This window comes from Phyllostomus discolor, chromosome 6 (assembly GCF_004126475.2).
Source record: "Phyllostomus discolor isolate MPI-MPIP mPhyDis1 chromosome 6, mPhyDis1.pri.v3, whole genome shotgun sequence".
In the NCBI taxonomy this organism is placed as follows: domain Eukaryota; kingdom Metazoa; phylum Chordata; class Mammalia; order Chiroptera; family Phyllostomidae; genus Phyllostomus; species Phyllostomus discolor.
In genome coordinates this window covers 78,949,752-78,968,113 of record NC_040908.2, presented here as the reverse complement: position 1 = coordinate 78,968,113, position 18,362 = coordinate 78,949,752, and the positions used below count along the sequence as shown (strand labels likewise).

Below are 18,362 nucleotides of genomic sequence, written 5' to 3'. Positions count from 1 at the left end.
GGCCTTTGAAGACTAGATTTGGTAGAGAGGATTGATAAATAGGAGATATTTGAGCCTGGTTATCTGCCTCACTGCAGTATAAGTCAGCCTCCCTCTCTCCAAGCCTCAGATGCCCACTCTCCCTGATCTCTGGGGTCCTAGGGCTCAGCATAGTACTTGTAGCTTTTTCCATCTGCCCCTCTTTTGCAGAGAGAACTCTGATCTTCACTGGAACAACCCTTTGTGTCTGATTTCTTTTGACATTCTTTTATGTCTGGGGGTGTAAAGGAACAGTGCCCCCACCTGGCATAATATGACCTTGCCAGGGCCCAAGGATTGCCAGGTGTAAGGAGGGGAATATCTCAGCCTGAGGCCCACTTGACTGGTTGTGACTAGGTTTTAGGCCTATGTAGGACTCAGCCCTTAGCTCCAGGTTGTCTTGGACAAAGAGGAGAAAGTACAGACCAGGAGGCTGGGCTCCTGGAGAATGCTTGTGAATGTCAGGGGTGAGCCCTGTTTAGACTCTCCTCTTTCTCTCCGCAGAGCCCGAACCCAGCCCTGACCTTCTGTGTGAAGACCCATGACCGGTTGTATTACATGGTGGCCCCATCTGCAGAGGCCATGCGCATCTGGATGGATGTCATTGTCACCGGGGCTGAGGGCTACACTCAGTTCATGAACTGACTGTTGTGGGCCTCCTGGACCCATGCCTGACCACCTGCTACTCTGCTTGCCCCTGGAGACAGAGTAACACCCTGGGCCCCAGACCTCACTGGGTGCTTCCAGAGGCCCTGGGAGAGTAGAGCATAACTGGTGCTTTTGTATAAGAAGAGTTTGCAATGTTCTCTAAGGAGCTCATTCTGGGAGTTTCTGAGCTTGAGCTTCCTAAAGAATCAGTCAAGAGATCAAAGGTAGGGAGGGGGCTTTATAGCCTCCTGGAAGCCGAGCACTTGCAATAACTCTTCAGGGTCCTGTGCTCCTTGGCCTGTGTTCTCTTTTGTAAAGGACAGTTATGGTACCAGAATTGGCCAAAGATTCCCTCTTGTCTCAGCCCCCTTTGCAGGAGCATTGGGGCTGAGCAGTACCACATCCAGAGTGGGGCAACAGCTCAGGCAGTTTCTCTCTCAAACCCTGCTCTTACCCCTTTGTTTTCCCACATCCATATTTTTAAAAAAGATTTCATTTGTTCATTTCCAGAGAGAGGGGAAGAGAGGGAGAGAGACTTCACTGTGTGGTTGCCCCTTGAGTGCCTCCCACTGGGGACCTGGTCTACAACCCAGCCCTGACTGGGAAGTGAATTGGGGACCCTTTGGTTTGCAGGCCGGCACTTAATCCACTGAGCCACACCAGCCAGGGCCCGCATTCATATTTTTTATTACCTTGCTCAAGGGTCAGAGACCAAATTTTATCCTTGAGGTTTGGGCCCCATCCCCTTTTTGCAGACCCATCGCCATGGTCACCACTGTAACTGCTTCATTGCCATGGTTACATACTAATTTCGTTGGCTCCATAGCTCAGCAGCTTAGCCCACTGCTTAAGCTGTGGGCCCATGTGAGGGTACATGTGCCATCGTCTCTCCAGCCCAGGCTGCTGGGCATCTCATGCTGTGGGGAAGGAACTGAAAACCTCCCTGTACCAGCCTGTGTCTCTAGGCCCTGATGTACAGCCTGCTGGCCCCTTGGGCGAGCCCTCTCCCTTCCACTTGTGCCTTTCTTAGAGCCAGAAGGGATGAAACCAGGGTATCTAGATCCAGAGAAGTGATATGGATGATTGAGAAAGCTAGAAGGGCTGAGTTTCTGACAGGGACAGAGGACTACTCCATGAGAAAACCTGAGCAGGAGAGGAGCAGCAGAGAAGGAAGGCCTGGAAGCCCAGCTTCCCTACTTCAGCCACAGAAGGATGATGAAAATGGAGAGCAAAGGACTAGGCCTCAGTAGTCTGGCCTCAGTCCTTCCCGCCTTAACACTAATCCCACCTCCCTGCTCCCTTCTCCAGCACTGGGCCATGGTTGCTGGGTCCAGGCTGGGTGATTTGCAATATTTGTAAGCATCTCAGCAGAACAATAAAGCATTTGGAGTATGTTGCTGGGAGGCCAAGTTGTGTGGGGCACTGGGCTGGGGTACATGGTGTAGAAGGGTCAGGTCCTCCCAACAGAGTAGAATTTCCACTTTATTAAAATGTTCCAGGAGGGACCCAAGGCCTAACCCATGACCTCCAGGTTCCTACCCTGTCCCCATCCACTATGACCAAGGATGGGCGGGACATATAGGAGGGCATGGGGTCTCCAGGGATGGAGAATGAAGAGGCAGGAGAAGGTAAGGACTCATGCACAGGTTTAATGAGGCAGGAGCTGGAGCCAGAGGAGCACCTGAAGGCAGAGGGGGCAGTGAGGCCCATCACTGTGGCAGCAGGCTAAGCAGAAGGGCAACTGTGAGGCAGTGGGGCTCCAGGAAAGCTGTCTGGGTCCCTGAACTCAGCCGGTCACCATAGAGATCCAGGAGCATCAGGACCACTCCATTGGTCCAGCCAAACCCCTCCTGGAGAGAGGCATGGCCAGTGGGGAAAGACCCTTGGGGAAGGCCCCAAGTGCTGTTAGGTACTTGTGTGGGATCTCTACCCAGAGGCTCTGGCCCTGCCTAGCTAGTTCCAGGGGTACCAAGGAGTACCAGTCAGACTCCTCCCTGTGGATACACATGGGAGGAAATGGAGGCTTAGAGGGAAAGGTCATGGTCAGTTTGTGGGGACAGCAGGGCCCCCCAAATCCCTGTAGGATGTTGGCCCACTCACCTGAACTTCATACTCCCCTCCGCCACCGGGTTGTCCACCATTGCTGATGTCATACTGGGGACAAGAGGACAAGTTCTAAGGTCAGTACTATCCCTAGCCCCCCTCCCTCCCCCCCCATCCAGCCCTCTAGGAGGAGCAGGAAATGGGAGCCCTTTGGGAGAAGGGGCTGTAGTCTGGCGCTTACCCATGCAGTGCCCAGGAATAGCCACTGGGTGCCGCCACTGTCCCGGGACCTGGGCTTTGCAAGGCCTGCGAATTCCCCGCCTCACCACAGGTAGGAGTACTGCTGGGACTGGGCTCAGGGCCCGCTCACCTTCTCATACATGGCTGCCTTTTGGGAGTAGGCATCAAAGTTGGTTCGGATCCAATTCTGCGCCAGCTGGAAAGCTACTTCCTGGGTCCGGGGTGAAGGTGACTTGGCCAGACCTGAACCCCGCCCCGAGGCAGGACCCTGAACCTCCAGAGCCCCTGACCCAATGGGCTCAGAGGCCTGAGCCTCTCAAGGAGGAAAGGAGGCCCAGGCCCTGCAACCTCCTTTCTGGGACCACAGGCGAACCTGCTCTAATCCAGGGCCTGGTTTTGGAGGGAGAGGAGGGCTGATTCTCCTGACAAGTGGAGGTGGGCATAAATGTTTGCTGAGCAGGAGGCTGAGAGAGCGGAGGAGTCAGAGAAAGACCCCCCACATCCTTTGTTCACAACTCCCCAGTACCAGGAAGGCTGACCCTCTACACCAAGGCGGTAAGGTCCTGGGGTATGTCCCATCCCTGCCTCCTACCTCTGATGACCAGGTCCTGGAGGGGGGCCCAGGCATTGGGGAAGTCCCACTGCCGGCCCGTTTTCCGGAGAGATGTTGGGATTCCGTATCGATAGGTCAGTATCTGGCTGTCCTGCAATGTTCCAGACATCACTATAACTGTGGGTGGGGGCTGGGCCGGGAGCCAGGAGGCTGGGCTTTCCTAAAGCCGGATGTCACTTTCCTGGGCCTTCTCTTCTTGTCTCACACCTGCCCCCTGGTGGCTACAGTGGGACCATCAGGCTAAGGCACAGGAGGGGGTGGCTGACACTTGCCAGAGGTCACTGCTCAGAGTCAGGGAGAGAGCAATGGTGCTGCCCCCAGTGTAACAACGTGCCCTGCTGCCCCCTCACCTCCAGGTATTTCAGAGCCTTGTCCACGACGCCTGGGTCAGAGAAGCAGCCCGCCCAGAGAGGAGCAAGGTTGGATGGGTAAAACTCTCGGTTCTTTTTCCTGTTTTCAAGGTCATAGTCAAACCAGACACCTTTCTCTTCATCCCAAAGGATGGCCTTCAGGGCAGCCAAGCGCTGTTCCCGCAAGTTTCTGTACTTCGTGGCTTGAGAGTCATTCCCTGCAGTGGCATTTGGTTTAGATGGAGTAACCAGGGCTCCTATCCTTGGGCCCCATGAACTTCCAGAGGTCTAATACTTTGGCATCCTATTGCTATCCCCAAGGTCTAAGGAGACATGCCTACTTATAGCCCACCACATTTTGGGCTTCTAGGACCTGGAATTCCCTGAGCAAGTGGTCCTTTATAGCTCCCAGGACCTGCACTGTCCTGTCCCCAGATTCATCCTTGGTAGAACACTGGCTGTATGGATTCCCTAGCTCTGAGGACTCAAATGTGCAGCTGTTTGGAAGAGGAATCATGAGATTTTGGATGTGTGGACTAAGGGGTCCTTTCATAGGCCCTAGAAGGCCTTCCCAGTAAGAAAAGGAGGGGAGTGAAGATAAGATAAGAATAGACCCCATTTGTACTCCTGCCCTGCCTACACTGGGGGTGCAGTATTGAGCAGGCTAAATGGTGGAGGGATTTCACCCAAGTCCCCACTTCCATCTCCGTTGCCAAGGCTGAGGTAGAGACCCAAGTCTGACAAGCATACCCTTCCTCCTGCTGGCCTGCTCACCCAGGCTGGTGTAGAAGTTGCTCATTAGCTCCTCTGCCTGGCATAGGAAGGCATTGAGGTCAACAGGCACAAGTTTACTGGTTCGGATACTGCTGAGCAAGTCGGGGTTTGGGCCTCCAATTAGCCATCGTGAAGAGAAGTCCCAGCCAGACTCAGCCCCAGCCTTGAGCTCAGCCCACAGAGCCTCCCGATTCCCTGTGAGGACAGACAACAGCACCGAGAAGACCAGGGCCTGACACCACAGCAGGCACCCAGCTCCATCTGGCTACCCTCGTGCTGCTGCTACTCACCTTCAGGCAGGGTGTCTGCCAACTCAGCATCTTTACTGTAGGACTCTGGTCTGGCAAGACAAGAGTGGACATCTGGCACAGGGAGGCTCTGAGCCCTCTGTGCCTGTGCTGAGGATAAGCCCTGTTGACTCAGCAAGCCTTGGACCCCACAGCCCCTGGATTGCTCATGGCTTCCAGTCTCACCTTCTAAGAGGGAACCTAGGTCACTTGCCCTCCTGCCCAGGGGCCTGGTGACAACTGAACAAGAGTGAATAGATAAGATATTGAGAGGCTTTCCCCACAGTTCCTCACCTGGGTCCCCCATAAGGGACGTAATAGTGATTCAGGATGTAGCTCTTTCCCCCCAAGTTCACAGAGATGTTCCTGTTCTTAGTCCAGAAGTCCAATTCCAAGGCAAGGGTCCCAATGTTGTCCCTGGGGGGGGGGGGCAGCCGGGCACCACCTCAGCCTAGGCACACCTCTCTATTCCCACCCTGGGAGGTCTTAGGTATGGGGAGCCTGCAGCACAGCACGAGGAGAGGGTGCCCACCATAGGAAGGCAGTGTCATTGGTGTAAGTCACATAGCGGTCCATCATGAGGGTCAGGAGTGGGGGCTGGCTGCGCTGCAGGTAGTACACTCGGGCCCCATTGGGGACATGTCCATATCTGTTGAGAAGGAGACTTGCTGACACGCCCCTGCCCAACCATCATAGCCAAGGCAAACCCAGTTCCAAGCCCATGGCACCTGCCTCTCCTGCACCTGGCCTGGAGGTGCCAGGTGCCCACTTACATTTGCACCAGGTCCAGGAAGTTCTGCAGCATGCCCTTCACTGTCTCAGGCATCTCAGAGAGGAGCAGACCCTCCATCACCCAGTAGGAGTCCCTGGCAAAAGGGACAGCTCAGGTATCCCAACCATGCACCCCACTCCCCACCCTCTGCCCTGCATACCCAGGCCCCATCAGTGTGGCCCACCCCCACTCAGGTGACTCCACTTGCTGGTTCTGGGCTCCCCACCACTCTCACCCCTGCAGCTGCTGGCTGCTCACCAGTAGTAGAATTCCAGAAAGCGCCCGCCAGGCACAATGAAGGGGTGCTGAGAGTAGATCAAAGAGAACCGCTCTGGGTGGTGGAGGACCTCTGGCTTCACCTGAAGTCAGGAGACAAGGCACAGGGAGCCTAGACCCCCCACCCCCCTTTCCCAGAGCCTGGAGGCCAATGGAGGCACTGGCAGCTGTGGGCTTTGGAGCCAGGAAGCTTGGACTTGGGATTGGGCTTGGGCTTAGGCTCTGCTGCTGCTCAGCCCTGTGGGCTCAGTCAAGGACTGGCTCTGGGAACCTGGACTGCTCACCCCCACGGGCAGGCCTCTGAGTCCCTGCTGTGCTCCGATGGGGACCCCGGGCTGCGACACTGTGGATGGGGGAGAGACATTCACACAGACTATGAGTCTTGTGAAGGAAAAGGGCTAGCGGCTTCACTCTCAAGGGGAGCAAAAAGCCGTGGCCTCTGCCATGACAGGCCTTTATTTCCATCTCTGGGCACATTACATGATGGTCCTCATTATTATCCCCATTTGGCTTTAGGTGGTTACATTTTACAGAAAGCTAAGGAGCCAATGCTGCTAATCACATCAAAGAAGAGGAATATTTGCAAATGAAAAGGCAAAAGTGGTTGAACCAGTTACACTCATCCTTGGAAGGTTTAGCATGGATTCTAGGAAGTTACTTTGCAGTAAATGTTTGCTACAAATCAGGGTGAGGGAGTTTTTTAGCAATAGCAAGACTCAAAGTGGCCTAGGCACATTGCAGGCCTGATTCCCCACTGGAGAACCTATCCGTGGGCGTGGGTCCTGTGCATCTCCGAGGGGGAGCTGGGCCCACACCACGGAGAACGTTCTCCTACAGTGCTCTATGGTGTGCAGGAGCCCCGACAGCTCAGCCTGGCACCAGCAAGTACTCACCAAGCAGTGGCCACTACTAGGACCCAGGTTGGGGACCATTTCCACCAGCTCCTCAAGTCTCTGCTACCACCACCAAGCCAGGCCCAGAGACTCAGGACCCCCCACTCTCTGGCCCAGGTCCCTTTCCCCAGTGAGGTGGATGTGGGTGAACATGGCTGAGGGAGAGAGCAAGGTAGGACCAGAGTGGAGCTTGCTGTGTGTCTGTGTCAGGTATTTCTCTGTTCCTTCTCTGCTACTTCTGTATGAGTGAGTAGGCTTTAGCAGGAGAGAGGTTTTCAGGGGGGCAGTGGAACGAGGCTCAGGTTTCCTTGGGGGCTGGCTGAGGCAGCAGCCCACACTAGCGAAGGAGCCCAGAGTTTCATCCTGCCTGTGGATGTCAGGGCTCTGACACCTGGGTGTGAGGACCAGTGCTGTGCAGCCTTGGGCAAATCACTGCTCTCTCTCTGAGCCTCAGATAAAACAGACAAAGTGCCAACAGAGGACTGTGCCGACCACAGGGCTGGGCCACAATCAGCAGTAGCAATGATCATTTCTGAGCAGAGGTGTGGCCTCGGGAGCTCAAGGAAGAGAGAGTTCTGCAGGACAGTGAACAGTTTGTTACCAAGTGGTGTTAGAGACAGGACTGGGCAGTGAGGAGATGGCAGAGTAGGCTAGGTTGGCCTACGGGGAGGCTGGGAGGGCTTCTGGGAGGAGGTGAGGAGTTACAAGTAGATGTTCCCTTGCTCCCTCTTAGAAATTCTTTCTAGAGAGGTATTTTTCAAGGACCCAAGGAGTGGGAGGCTGTGTTCTCAGGAAATGAGTCCCAGTCTTTGCTGTAGGGGCAGGGTGGGCACCAAAATGGCACATCCCTCTCTCAGGCCAAAGACACTTTTACCTTCTTTCCCAGCTTCTTCCAGAGTTGGTGTAGCTGGCCTGCCCATGATCGCAGCTTGGAGTCTGAGATCTTCTGTAGGAACCGGGGGCTGGAAGGATATTGGCCTGGCAGGGTTCAGGAAGGCAGCCCCATTCAAAGGGCTCTCTCCTGTTTCTTGCCCAGAGTTATACCTGTCTTTCCAGTCTTCAGGGATCCAGGGCTGCAGCTCCTGCCCCACTGCATGGAAGTGTTCTTGGAGGAACACCTGCAGCTGATCGGCGGGGATGCTATGGTTGTGGGTGTTGACCAGCTTGTTGAAGTGCTGCAGGACTTGATCTTGGCAACAGGCACAGGGAGGGATCAGTGGAACCCCATGAACTCTCCCTGATCAGATGCCTCTCTGCCTGGCTTTGCCCCTACCATCTTTGGTGGAAGATTCAGGAGAAGGCAGGGCCCCCAGGAGCCTCACCTGGAGCTGAGGACAGTGGCATGTCCACAAACTGCTTGTCGTCCTGGTAGAGTTTGGCCATCTGAACTTGGTGCAGGAGCTCCCCATGGCAGTAAATCTGGCTGCAGAGAGAATTGGGAGGGGGGAGAATAAAAGTTAGAGTCTGGGGCATATTCTCTGGACTGAGAAGAGTTGTGTGTGCCATGTGTGTGCACGTGCACATGTGTGGTAGGGGTTTATGGGTGGTGGCACCATACACGGCTGAGAGAAGTAGGAGGGTCTCTGTGAAGTAAAGGACCTGAACAATTACCTGAGCCCACTTTGGTTGTTAATTTGAAACAGTATGACATACTCAATGGGAACAATGAGGTTGCCACTTTAATAAGTGACACATGAGAATAAAATGGACCAATTCTCTGTGCAGTTGCCATGTGAAGACCCAGTTAAAAGCCTGTGAGTTGCTCCCAGTGGCAATTGTTGAGATTTTTGGATCAGAAAATTTCCAGCTGTAAGATACGGTATGTACCATTTGGGATACAATCACTAGTTTGCTGTTGAGTGTTGATTGAAACTACCTCTATGATTAAAGGACATAAAGTGTTCCTGAAACCTGAAATACCTATTATATCTTGGGTGATATCAGAGAAACACTGATAAAGAAGGCAGTGCCCCCAAAGAGTTCCTTAATAAAATTGAAATGGTTTGCACAGGAACACACTACTTGGTGAATGCAAAGGGGAACATAAAAGCCGGTGGCCTCTTTTCCTGCAGGGCTGGGACCCTGGAAGGACCCGAAGAGCCACCAGTAGGTGCCCAATTTCTAGTAGTGAGCAATCTCTATTGACCAAAACAGCTACTTAGTTTACTAATGGTACTTCCAAAGTAGTACAAACAAAGTATCTTGTTTGGAAGGCTACTGTACTCTGACGGACTGATAGAAAGCTTTGGCAAACTTAAGAACAAATCAACTCAGTGTGCTGAATTGCATGCTGTTTCCTTTGCAGTGATGGAAGAATTGAACAATAAAAGCTGCTGGGTTTAGGTTTTTATTGACTCATGGACAGAGGTCAATGGCCTGGCAGATAGGCTGTGACAAATTGAACCATTAAAGAAATGCCCATATGGAGCATAACCCAAGGAGATCACTATGGGAATTTAGGGGCACATTAAAGCAGCTTCACATACCTGATTGTAGATGAAAATGCTTAAAATACTATAAAATACTATATTGGAACAGAAGATACTGTACAAATTTGAACAGCTCATAGTTCCAACAATGGGCCAAGAGGTATCAAGTTAAATGAACATTAATGTGACATATGTCCTCAGAGTGATGGCTTAATAGAAAATTGGAAGAGGCAATTGAAACATTTGTTGTCCTAAATGGGGAGAGAGAAAAGCATGAAGGACTGGCTTGCAAAATTTCATGTGTGTGCTCCCATTCAACATGTGGAGGGGAGGTCAAGGGAAAGTCCCTACTGGATAGTCTTCTCTGTTTCTGAGGGACTCTGAGGAGAGGTTACTGATAAGACTATACAATTGTTTTCCACATCATTTGGATTTACTGTTTTACTACCTGATGCGGTGGTCCCCAGGACCAGGAATATACCTACAAGTGCCAGAAGGAGGGATGATCCCTAAGCAAGAAAATGTAATTGTACCTTTAAACATTTATGTCAGAATTCCTGAGGGCCTGATGGGGCAGGCCATGCCTACAGCCCATCTGCCTGAACCAGACTGTCAGTGAGTGCAGTTACATCGCCTAGTAATAGGAATAGCCCCTCATCCTGGACCTGTATAACCCTATCCTATCAATGGGAGGGGACTCTAGGGGAGCACTGCTGGCACCTGGATCTGTACAGTGGCCAAACCTTGTGTTTCCTCCCAAGGTAGAAATGTTTAGTAAACATCAGTGACAAGTAGAAGGACTACTAGCTGGGGGTAAGGAGATGATTAAATGGGTATGCAACAAAAATGGGAAATCCAGTATTACATTGGTGCCTAGAAGAGAGGATCAGAGGAAGGAGATTAATACTGTCTTTAGAATGGTTATAACAGATGTGTGAAATTGTGAAGCCATTTGTCCAGAAGGTATTCAGCCATGTAATATGAAAAACTGAGACATTTATTGAAGAAGATATAAGATACAAGAAACATTGTACACAGGACAATGGCACTTCAGTCCCCTTCAAAGTAGGCATTTTGGGACCTCACACAGTTCTCCCAATGACCATCAGCCCTGTTGTATTTTACTGAGTCTCATCGATGGCCTGAAATTTCTTCCCTTTCAAAAGGGATTTTAGTTTTTGGAAAAGCCAGAAGTCCCAGGGTGCCAAATCAGGGTTGTAGGGAGGCTGAGTCACCTGGATGATTTGATGTTTCACCAAAAAACTCTGCACAAGACACGATGTATGAGTCGGAACATTGTCATGATGAAGCTGCCAATCACCAGTTGCCCATAGCTGTGGCTTTCTTAATCATCTGAATAGTTTCCACCGAGGAATGTTTAAGCTTAATGTAAAATTTGATGCAGATCTTTTGTTCTACTTGCTGTCATTTTGAATGTGATGGCCAGACAGTACACACGCTCACTCAAAGGCATCCTCTACCCTCTACCCTCACTGACTAGTACAGTGAAGTGGTTGTTGCTCACACATGTGCATTCCAGTCCTCTCTCCTTGGTTGCCAGGTTATGTTGATGTCATGCAAACTGTTCTCATTATATTAATAATGGCTGGACTTTTGGGGGACAGACATGGTATGTTTGCTGTGAGCCCACTTGCCTTTGGAACCTGACAAAGTTGAATAGAGGCCTGCAGTCCTGAGTGTCATTGCTCTGGGGGATATTTTCATATTAGGATATGATGATTAGCTAGACTAATCGTTGACGACTAAAGAGAACTCTAGGAAAATGCCAGTGTCTTTTGACTCTAAGTTTTCAGGTTACTGGGTGAGAAAAGTCCAGTCTAGAGCAGGTGTATGTTTCTGTAGGACACACTGTAGCCTTCTGTAGGACTGAGTCTCCTAACATCAGTCCCCCTTGCCAGCTGTATGCACGTCATTTCCCCCAGAGAACCTGCCTGATAACCATCTATAGTCTGTCTCTCTTGTTGGTGCATAGAACAGTTCTTATTAGATTTTGTGCCTCAGAGAGTACAGGTGGAATATATTTAGATCCACCCCACTGCTGCATTGCTGCAGGCTCCTGATGTCCATTTAGTTCAGGAACAAAAGTGGCTACCTCACAGGAGTACACTTGCTGGCTCCAGTTACCTTCTTTTCTTCTAAAGGATTATTTATTTTTAGAGAGAGGGGAAAGGAGGGAGAAAGAGAGGGAAATATTGATGTGTGGCATGCCTCTGGCATGCCCCCTACTGGGGACCTGGCCTGTAACCCACACATGTGCTGGGAATCGAACCAGCAACCCTTTGGTTCACAAGCCAGCATTCAATCCACTGAGCCAGACCAGCCAGGGCTCCAATTACCTTCTGATCAAAGAAGGGGGTTCTTCTGATAGGAATCAATGTCTTCTATTTTACTATGTCCCTGACATTCCCATAGTGATTTCCATGGGACTGTGCAACATAAGGGCATTATTTTTATAGACCAATTTTCCTTTGCCCTTCTGCCTGACCATATGACCAGGTCATAGGACATTGACTGAGAGTAGGTAAAACCCAAACAAAGTAGCAACCAGTTTATAATTCATGTAATTCATCTCACCAAACAGGTTTGATTTTATCATCTTTAATCAGAGTGGCAGCCTTCCAAAGAGTATGTTCTCTGTTCACCTTGGCACTGCCATCCATAAACCATCAGCTCCTTTCTGGTCAATTGAGAGCTGTTTATTGAGTACTGTCCAAGTGGCAATAGAGTCTGGCAGCTCATCAGGTTGTTCCAAAGTCAATCCTGGGGAAAAGAGTACCTGCTGCGGAATACACTGAGTAGCTCTACATTCCCCTAGTAGTATGTCCCTGCATAGACCTGTTCCATTTTATTATGGAACACTTCTGGGCACTGCCCTCCCTCCTGGAGCATTTATATCACTCAATATATTATGGGTAATTCAAGTTTCAAAGTGATCATAGGAGCAGTTTCAATTAATGTCTGATAGCATGCTACTAATTGCCCCTCAAATGGAAATTGTCAATTCTTTAGTCCAAAGTCCCAACAGTCATGCTGGGAGGTGCCCACAGGTTTTTGCTGTACTCCCAGTCTGTGCTGCACAGGAGGCTACAATCTACGTGGACTCTGACAGCCTTACTGATTAATCATTTGCAATGCCCAGTTAATATTGCTCGACAGGCAGATTTACATGCCTTTTGTTTTATAGTACTAGATAGTGGAAACATTCCCTGGTCAGGCACAATATCTATCCCTGTAACACATTCAGGTGAAACAGATGCAATCACTTCACGTAACTGTTTAAACATACCAGTTTTTATCCATACCACCTTTTAACCTTAGTTCTATCAAACCTTGCATTCTGAATTGTGACCCTGTTAGGACTTCACCAACAGGTTTCATTTTACAATACTGGGTAGGAGAAGTGTTCCCTACATTTGGATGAAGGAGAAACAACCATGTGACATAACGTCTGTTCAAACATTCCAGATTTCATCTGAACTTTTATCTTAATCTTTTCAACTTTTGCATTCCATTATCCTCTCAATCTGATTGTAGCCCCTGTTAGGGCATCACTAGTGGCTTTTGGTACCACAGGGCACAGGGTTTTCATGTCACAGAGTCCAAGAAACTTCTCTAATCTCCAACCATTTTGCCTACTCATATGCCTAAAGCTTTGAGATCTAAGGGACTCTGACCCTCTCATCAATCTTTATCCTGATTAAATTTCAGGACAATTGTCCCAGCAGACTGGAGGTCAGGTCTCTTATTGTCCTCTTTGCTTTGCTGTTTTCTAAAGTTCACCAAAGGAGGGAGAATAAAGCAGATTCATTTATGGCCCTTTCATTTTGGGGGGTCTCCCATTGGTATGTACACTCAACCTCTAAGAGTGCTGCATTAAGATTTTTGTTTTGACCCTGTAAACAGCTGCTTTATTCATCCCACTTCTTAGTAACTACTTAAAGATTTCTACTCTGCTGGGATGAGTCTCTTGACTCTCCCCTTGCTCTGTGAATAAAGCAAACATTTCTTAATAACCATTTAAAGAGGTCTCCCTGCTGGGATAAGTCCATTGACTCTCTCCATTGTCTATCCTAACAGTTTTCAACTGGTGTGCCTCAAGAATTTTTAATACATGCAATACCTGACTATTTAGTCAGGGGCACTGACCTCTGTTGCCTTAGGATGTCAAATAAAAAATGACAATAGCCCACACAACAATAGTCATCCAATGTGAATGACTGAAAACTATAACTAATTTTTTTTTGTCAGATTGACAAAAAAGTATTTTAGTAATTAGTTTATGTGTACCATGAGATGAAAAGAAAGTTGAAAATCTCTGGTCTAACCCATTCTCTTCTTTGTTATTTGTTGTTTCAAAATAACTGTTTTCTTGGGAAATGGATCTGAAGCCACTGGCAGGGGTCCTGAGATGGGAAGGTGAAGTTTGGACTGGTCGGAATCTAACCTTGGCCCATCTGTCACTTTCAATTTTGCTATTATAGGAAACATTAACTGATTATTTTGTATTTTCTTTTTATTTTAAGATTTTATTTATTTATTTTTAGAGAGAGGGAAAGGGAAGCAGAAAGAGAGGGAGAGAAACATCAATGTGTGGTTGCCTCTTGCACGTCCCCTGCTGGGGACCTGGCCCGCAACCCAGGCATGTGCCCTGTCTGGGAATCAAACCAGTGACCTTTTGGTTTGCAGACCTGTACTCAATCCACTGAGCTACACCAGCCAGGGCCTGATTATTTTGTATTTTCTTATGTATCCAGTGAGTCAACACCCTAGGAGTTAGATCCATCATCTTTAAATTCCATTGGTAACTTTTTTTAAAAGATTTATTTATTTATTTTTAGAGAGGGAAGGGAGGGAGAAAGAGAGAGAGAGAGAGAAACATCAATGTACGGTTGCTGGGGGCTGTGGCCTGCAACCCAGGCATGTACCCTGGCTGGGAATCGAACCTGTGATACTTTGGTTCATAGCCCGCACACAATCCACTGAGCTACACCAGCCAGGTTCCATTGGTAACTTTACCTTTAGTAACCAATCACAGCACAACTGCTTTTTCAAACCATGGGTGACCCTGTGGCCATGCAGGAATTAAAGGTTTCTCAACCCCTTCCTTTTCATCTTGCTCTTTCCAAGCCACGTGTTTCAGTGAGTCAAGGTCATTCTAGTAAATCACATGTTTTCTGACACCAACTGCAATATTGCAATATAATTCTGGCACTAATCATTTAGCTCAGACACCAGCACCAGGTCAAGTATACAGTCCCCAATATGACTGCCTTCATTCCAGGCACCAGTTGTAAGTCCAGGAGTCCCCAAGCTACCCCTATTTCTGACCAACTGGCTACAACTTCAGGTATTCACACAAACCCCTCAGGTTTCATATTTTGCTCTGCCAGATAAGCCTTCTTTTAACTGGGGCCTTAGGCCATGCCAGATACTTATGCTAACAGTGTGACTTATGTTGGGGGCCAAGAAATACCCAGTGTCTCTTTAATCTTTAGAGACTTGGAGACTGAGTAACTAAGGTCAGTCATGTGGATACTCCATCCCTCTGTAGCTGGCCCCCAATAAAATCTGTGGAAAACAAGGTCCAGATGAGCTTCCAGGTTGGCCATACTTCATGGATGTGGTCATGCACTATTGCTAGAAAAATTAGGTGTCTGTATAAATCCATTGGGAGAAGACCACTGGAAGCTTACATTTTTTCTCTCTTGGACTCTGTCCTATATGCCTTTTTTTCCCCCCAGTCCTCACCTGAAGACATTTTTTTTCCATTGTTTTTAGACAGAAAGGAAAAGAGAGAGAGAGAGAGATATCTATCAGTTGCCTCTCATATGCACCTGGACTCGGAATTGAACCTACAACCTAGGTATGTACCCTCCTAACTGGGAACTGAACCTGCAACCTTTTGGTGATGTGACAATGCTCCAACTGAGCCACACTGGCCAGAGTCCAATATGCCTTTCCTGATTTTAATCTGTACTCTTTCACTGTAATAAACTGTACTATGGATATAACCATTTGGTGAGTACTAGGAAATCCCTGAAGCTGAGATGGGCTTAGGGACTCCTGACAGTCTTTTGTCTATACTTTTGGCAACCAACTTGATCACACAGCCTTTTTGAAATTCCTATTACAACTTCTCAGGATAAAATCTATGAATTATCCCAGACATGTCCTTTCCTTTTATATTCCAGAATCAATCATCAGCATTTGATCAGCTCAACCTCCAAAATATGTCCCATATAGAACCACTTCTTACCTTTCTGGTCCTGCCAATGAAGCCCAAATGCTGGTCCCCTCTTTCTTGGAGCCTCTGCCTCCTCCAGCCTATTCCCACTTCTGTCCCAACCACATAGGCCTTCTTCCTGGTCCTTGAACAGTGACCTCAGGGCTTTTGCACTGCAGTTCCCATGCTAGACTGTCTTCTCCCAGATCCACACAGTATAGTTCTTTCCATAATTGTGCTCTAATGCCAGTTTCTCAAAGACACTTTTCCTACCCTTCTATCTGAAACATTCTCTATTCACCCACTCCCTTGAGTGGTTCCCTAACTTCACTTCACTTTTAATTGTGCTTCTATCACTATTTAGCTTCTATTTTCTTGCTTATTATGTAAGGTTGATGAAGGCAAAGGCCTCATTTTTCTTATTCACTGCTGCAGCCCTAGAAGGCATAGTGAAAGCTTGATAATCCATATTGACAAAGAATGGATGACGTCCTGTGAGTCTGGGAGGTAGGACAGGGCCTCTTGCCTTTATTATTTGGAGGTAGAAACTGTGGCTCTGGGAAGCAGTTTCTTGTCCTTTGTCACAGAAATCAGAGGTTAAACCCAGGATCTCCTTTCAGTTCCTTATACCCCATTTCACTTTGAGGCTAGGTAAATTAAGCAGAACATTTCCTAGAACAATCCTGAGAACAGTCCTGCACAGTTCAAGGAGCAGCTTGGAGGGAGGGTAGGAAGGAAGGCTCGCGGCAGGCTCTTCCACTATGCATAGGCCAACTTCAGGCAGGATCTATTTCTCCACACTAGAGGTCAGTGCCCGGCAGAGAGCCTGCTATATGAGAAAACCGAATTTCCTTCCCTTCCCTCTGAAAGTCTGACCCCCAGTGCTTGAGATCTCATCTCAGCCTCTCTGCTCCATCCCCCGTTGCCTCCTCCACTCCTACCTCTCACAGGGTGGGGGTAGAGCCTGCTGGGACCCCAGCCCCAGCCCTAGCCCCAGCAGAAGCAGCAGGCACAGCTCCCAGGTCTTCTCAGGCATGCTGGCTATGGCTGCAGCCAAATGAGCGAGCTCAGGCACCTCCTGCCTGCTGGGGCACAGCTTGACTCACTTGCCCCGCCCGAGCAGCCAAAGTCCACATGTGAGGTGTGGTCACCTGAGGGGTATGTGTGCCTGGTTTACATGTGGTCTACTTGTTCACAGAAACCACCCCACCCCCAATTTTGTACTTTTTCTCCTCTTCTGTTTCTCAGTCTCAACTAGTATCACTTCTCAGGCCCCTTCCTCAGGGTCATGTGGTTGGGGAATAAGGATGGGGGAGTGGGCACCTAAGGACAAGGGACATAATTAGGCCACACATCTTTGACCAAGATGCCAGTTGCTTGGATGGCCCCAAGACCTCCACCTCAGAAGGTTACCATTTCTTTAACATTTTAGCCTACCTCAAGATTCTGTCCCACATGTAGTGTATAACTCAATTTTATCTACAAGAAGTGCTGTGGGACAGCAGGAGGGCACAGCCATCCCTTCTGAAGAAGAGTCAGGAAGACCCAACATAGTGGTGACATTTGCAATGGGTTTTCAAGATTACTTAGGAGTTTGCCAAGGGAGTGGGCTGGAGACCATTTCAATGTATGCACAACACACTCTTAAGGGAATGTGAGAAGCTCAGCGTGGCCAGACAGAACCTGGGGTTGGTGTGGGGAGGGGTGTGAGACTAGGCCAGAGGAACATGTTGGCACCAGCCTGTAAATAGCCTTGGCCAAACCAAGGAGGCAGCAGGTTTCCAGTGAGGGAGCCAGCAGAGAAGCTTGTGAGCTGAGGCAGCAGGATTAGATTTGCTTTAGGAAGCTGACCCCCTCAGCATTAGGGTGGTCCAGGGGCATGTCAGGAGGCTGCAGCAATGGCCCAGGGTAGATGACTGGGGCTTGAAATGGCACATGGGATGGGGGAAGGTGCATACTGCGAGCCACCAACCATCTGAACTTAGTGATTGTATGTTTTTCCTTCATGCCTCAGGCTCGCTGTCTAGGATGCCAGTTGTAATGCCTGGGCAGAGTTTGCTGTTAGGGTAGAGAACAAACCAAGGCAAGGAGGGTGAGGGAGACAGGTCTCACTCATTAATTTGGTAGTCCTGAGCCCAGTCAAATAAGATTGCCAGGTGTTCCAAAGGTCACAAGAGAGACTACATGATAAGCCAGGAGGAGGGGAGCCTTGACATTCTGTGTGTATCATTTCTACTATCTGGGAAAGGAAACCTTTGAAACTTATGTTAATGCCATCATCCTGAGAAGGGAAGAGGATGGGGAGCTTGGATGCTGACTGCGCTGCCTGCATATAACCCTTAAAACTCTAATGGGCGAGGCACTCAGACTAGCTGTGTGCCCGCTTTCAGTGTCATGTTCAAGTGTATTTCATAAATAAACTCACCACCTCATTGGTGGTGAGTTTATTCTGTCTCTCACCTGAATTCATTCTTGAGAGTGAAATGAGAACTGAGATGGGGAAGCCCTCTAACTTGGGCCTTCCTGGTACCATTTGCCACTAGATAAGATAGCCAAGGCCCTGTGCTTTCCTTTCACATGTCCCATCCCTCTGCACAGGAATAGTCACCTGGGCTGGTAGTTTGCCCACTTCCTTCTTGCTACCCCTGTCTCCAAATGCTAAATGCTTCTTTCTTTTAAAACAATTTTTTAAATTGTTGTTAAGTACACATAACACAAAATTTGCCATTTCAACCATTTTAAGTGCACAACTCAAATTAATTTACTGTATATCAC

At 49.0% G+C, this 18,362-nt stretch overlaps 2 protein-coding genes across 20 annotated transcripts in view; one reads left to right on the top strand and one right to left on the bottom strand.

The window, feature by feature from the left end:
- Window positions 1–2,062, top strand: part of PHLDB1 (pleckstrin homology like domain family B member 1) — a 48,849-nt gene extending 46,787 nt beyond the window's left edge. For 16 of the 17 annotated variants that reach the window (XM_036028452.1, XM_036028450.1, XM_036028453.1 and 13 more), the window contains one exon: window positions 523–2,062. In XM_036028452.1, coding sequence (XP_035884345.1) covers window positions 523–663 — 141 coding nt within the window. In that variant the 3' untranslated portion in view covers window positions 664–2,062. The remainder of the gene's footprint in view (window positions 1–522) is intronic. The other variant, XR_004903795.1, reaches the window with a different exon arrangement.
- A 236-nt stretch (window positions 2,063–2,298) lies between these two features.
- On the bottom strand, window positions 2,299–16,639 carry LOC114498565 (trehalase). Of its 3 annotated transcripts, none has more exons than XM_028514525.2 (15): window positions 16,529–16,639; window positions 8,237–8,337; window positions 7,959–8,103; window positions 7,789–7,876; window positions 6,004–6,104; window positions 5,747–5,839; window positions 5,506–5,622; window positions 5,268–5,390; window positions 4,977–5,026; window positions 4,687–4,881; window positions 3,913–4,130; window positions 3,542–3,653; window positions 3,080–3,192; window positions 2,767–2,820; window positions 2,299–2,516 (listed from the first exon to the last, which is right to left on the bottom strand). In XM_028514525.2, exons 1-15 carry the CDS (start codon window positions 16,621–16,623, stop codon window positions 2,376–2,378), a joined length of 1,746 nt encoding a protein of 581 aa, XP_028370326.1. In that variant the 5' UTR covers window positions 16,624–16,639; the 3' UTR covers window positions 2,299–2,375. The 3 variants fall into 3 exon arrangements, with proteins under 3 accessions (XP_028370326.1, XP_035884353.1, XP_035884354.1); XM_036028460.1 differs by having other exon boundaries at window positions 2,429–2,548; XM_036028461.1 differs by lacking the exon at window positions 3,080–3,192 and having other exon boundaries at window positions 2,479–2,516.
- Between the last annotated feature and the right edge of the window lie 1,723 nt (window positions 16,640–18,362).

What these genes read in the sequence shown, in the direction of transcription:
- LOC114498565 (XM_028514525.2), bottom strand. Translation starts at nt 16,623, where the DNA reads ATGCCTGAGAAGACCTGGGAGCTGTGCCTGCTGCTTCTGCTGGGGCTA. An exon ending in GGAAGAAGCTGGGAAAGAAG is followed by an intron (nt 6,105 to 7,788) that starts GTAAAAGTGTCT and finishes TCCTGACTTCAG; the next exon opens with GTGAAGCCAGAGGTCCTCCA. An exon ending in TTCCTGGACCTGGTGCAAAT is followed by an intron (nt 5,623 to 5,746) that starts GTAAGTGGGCAC and finishes CCTTCTCAACAG; the next exon opens with ATATGGACATGTCCCCAATG.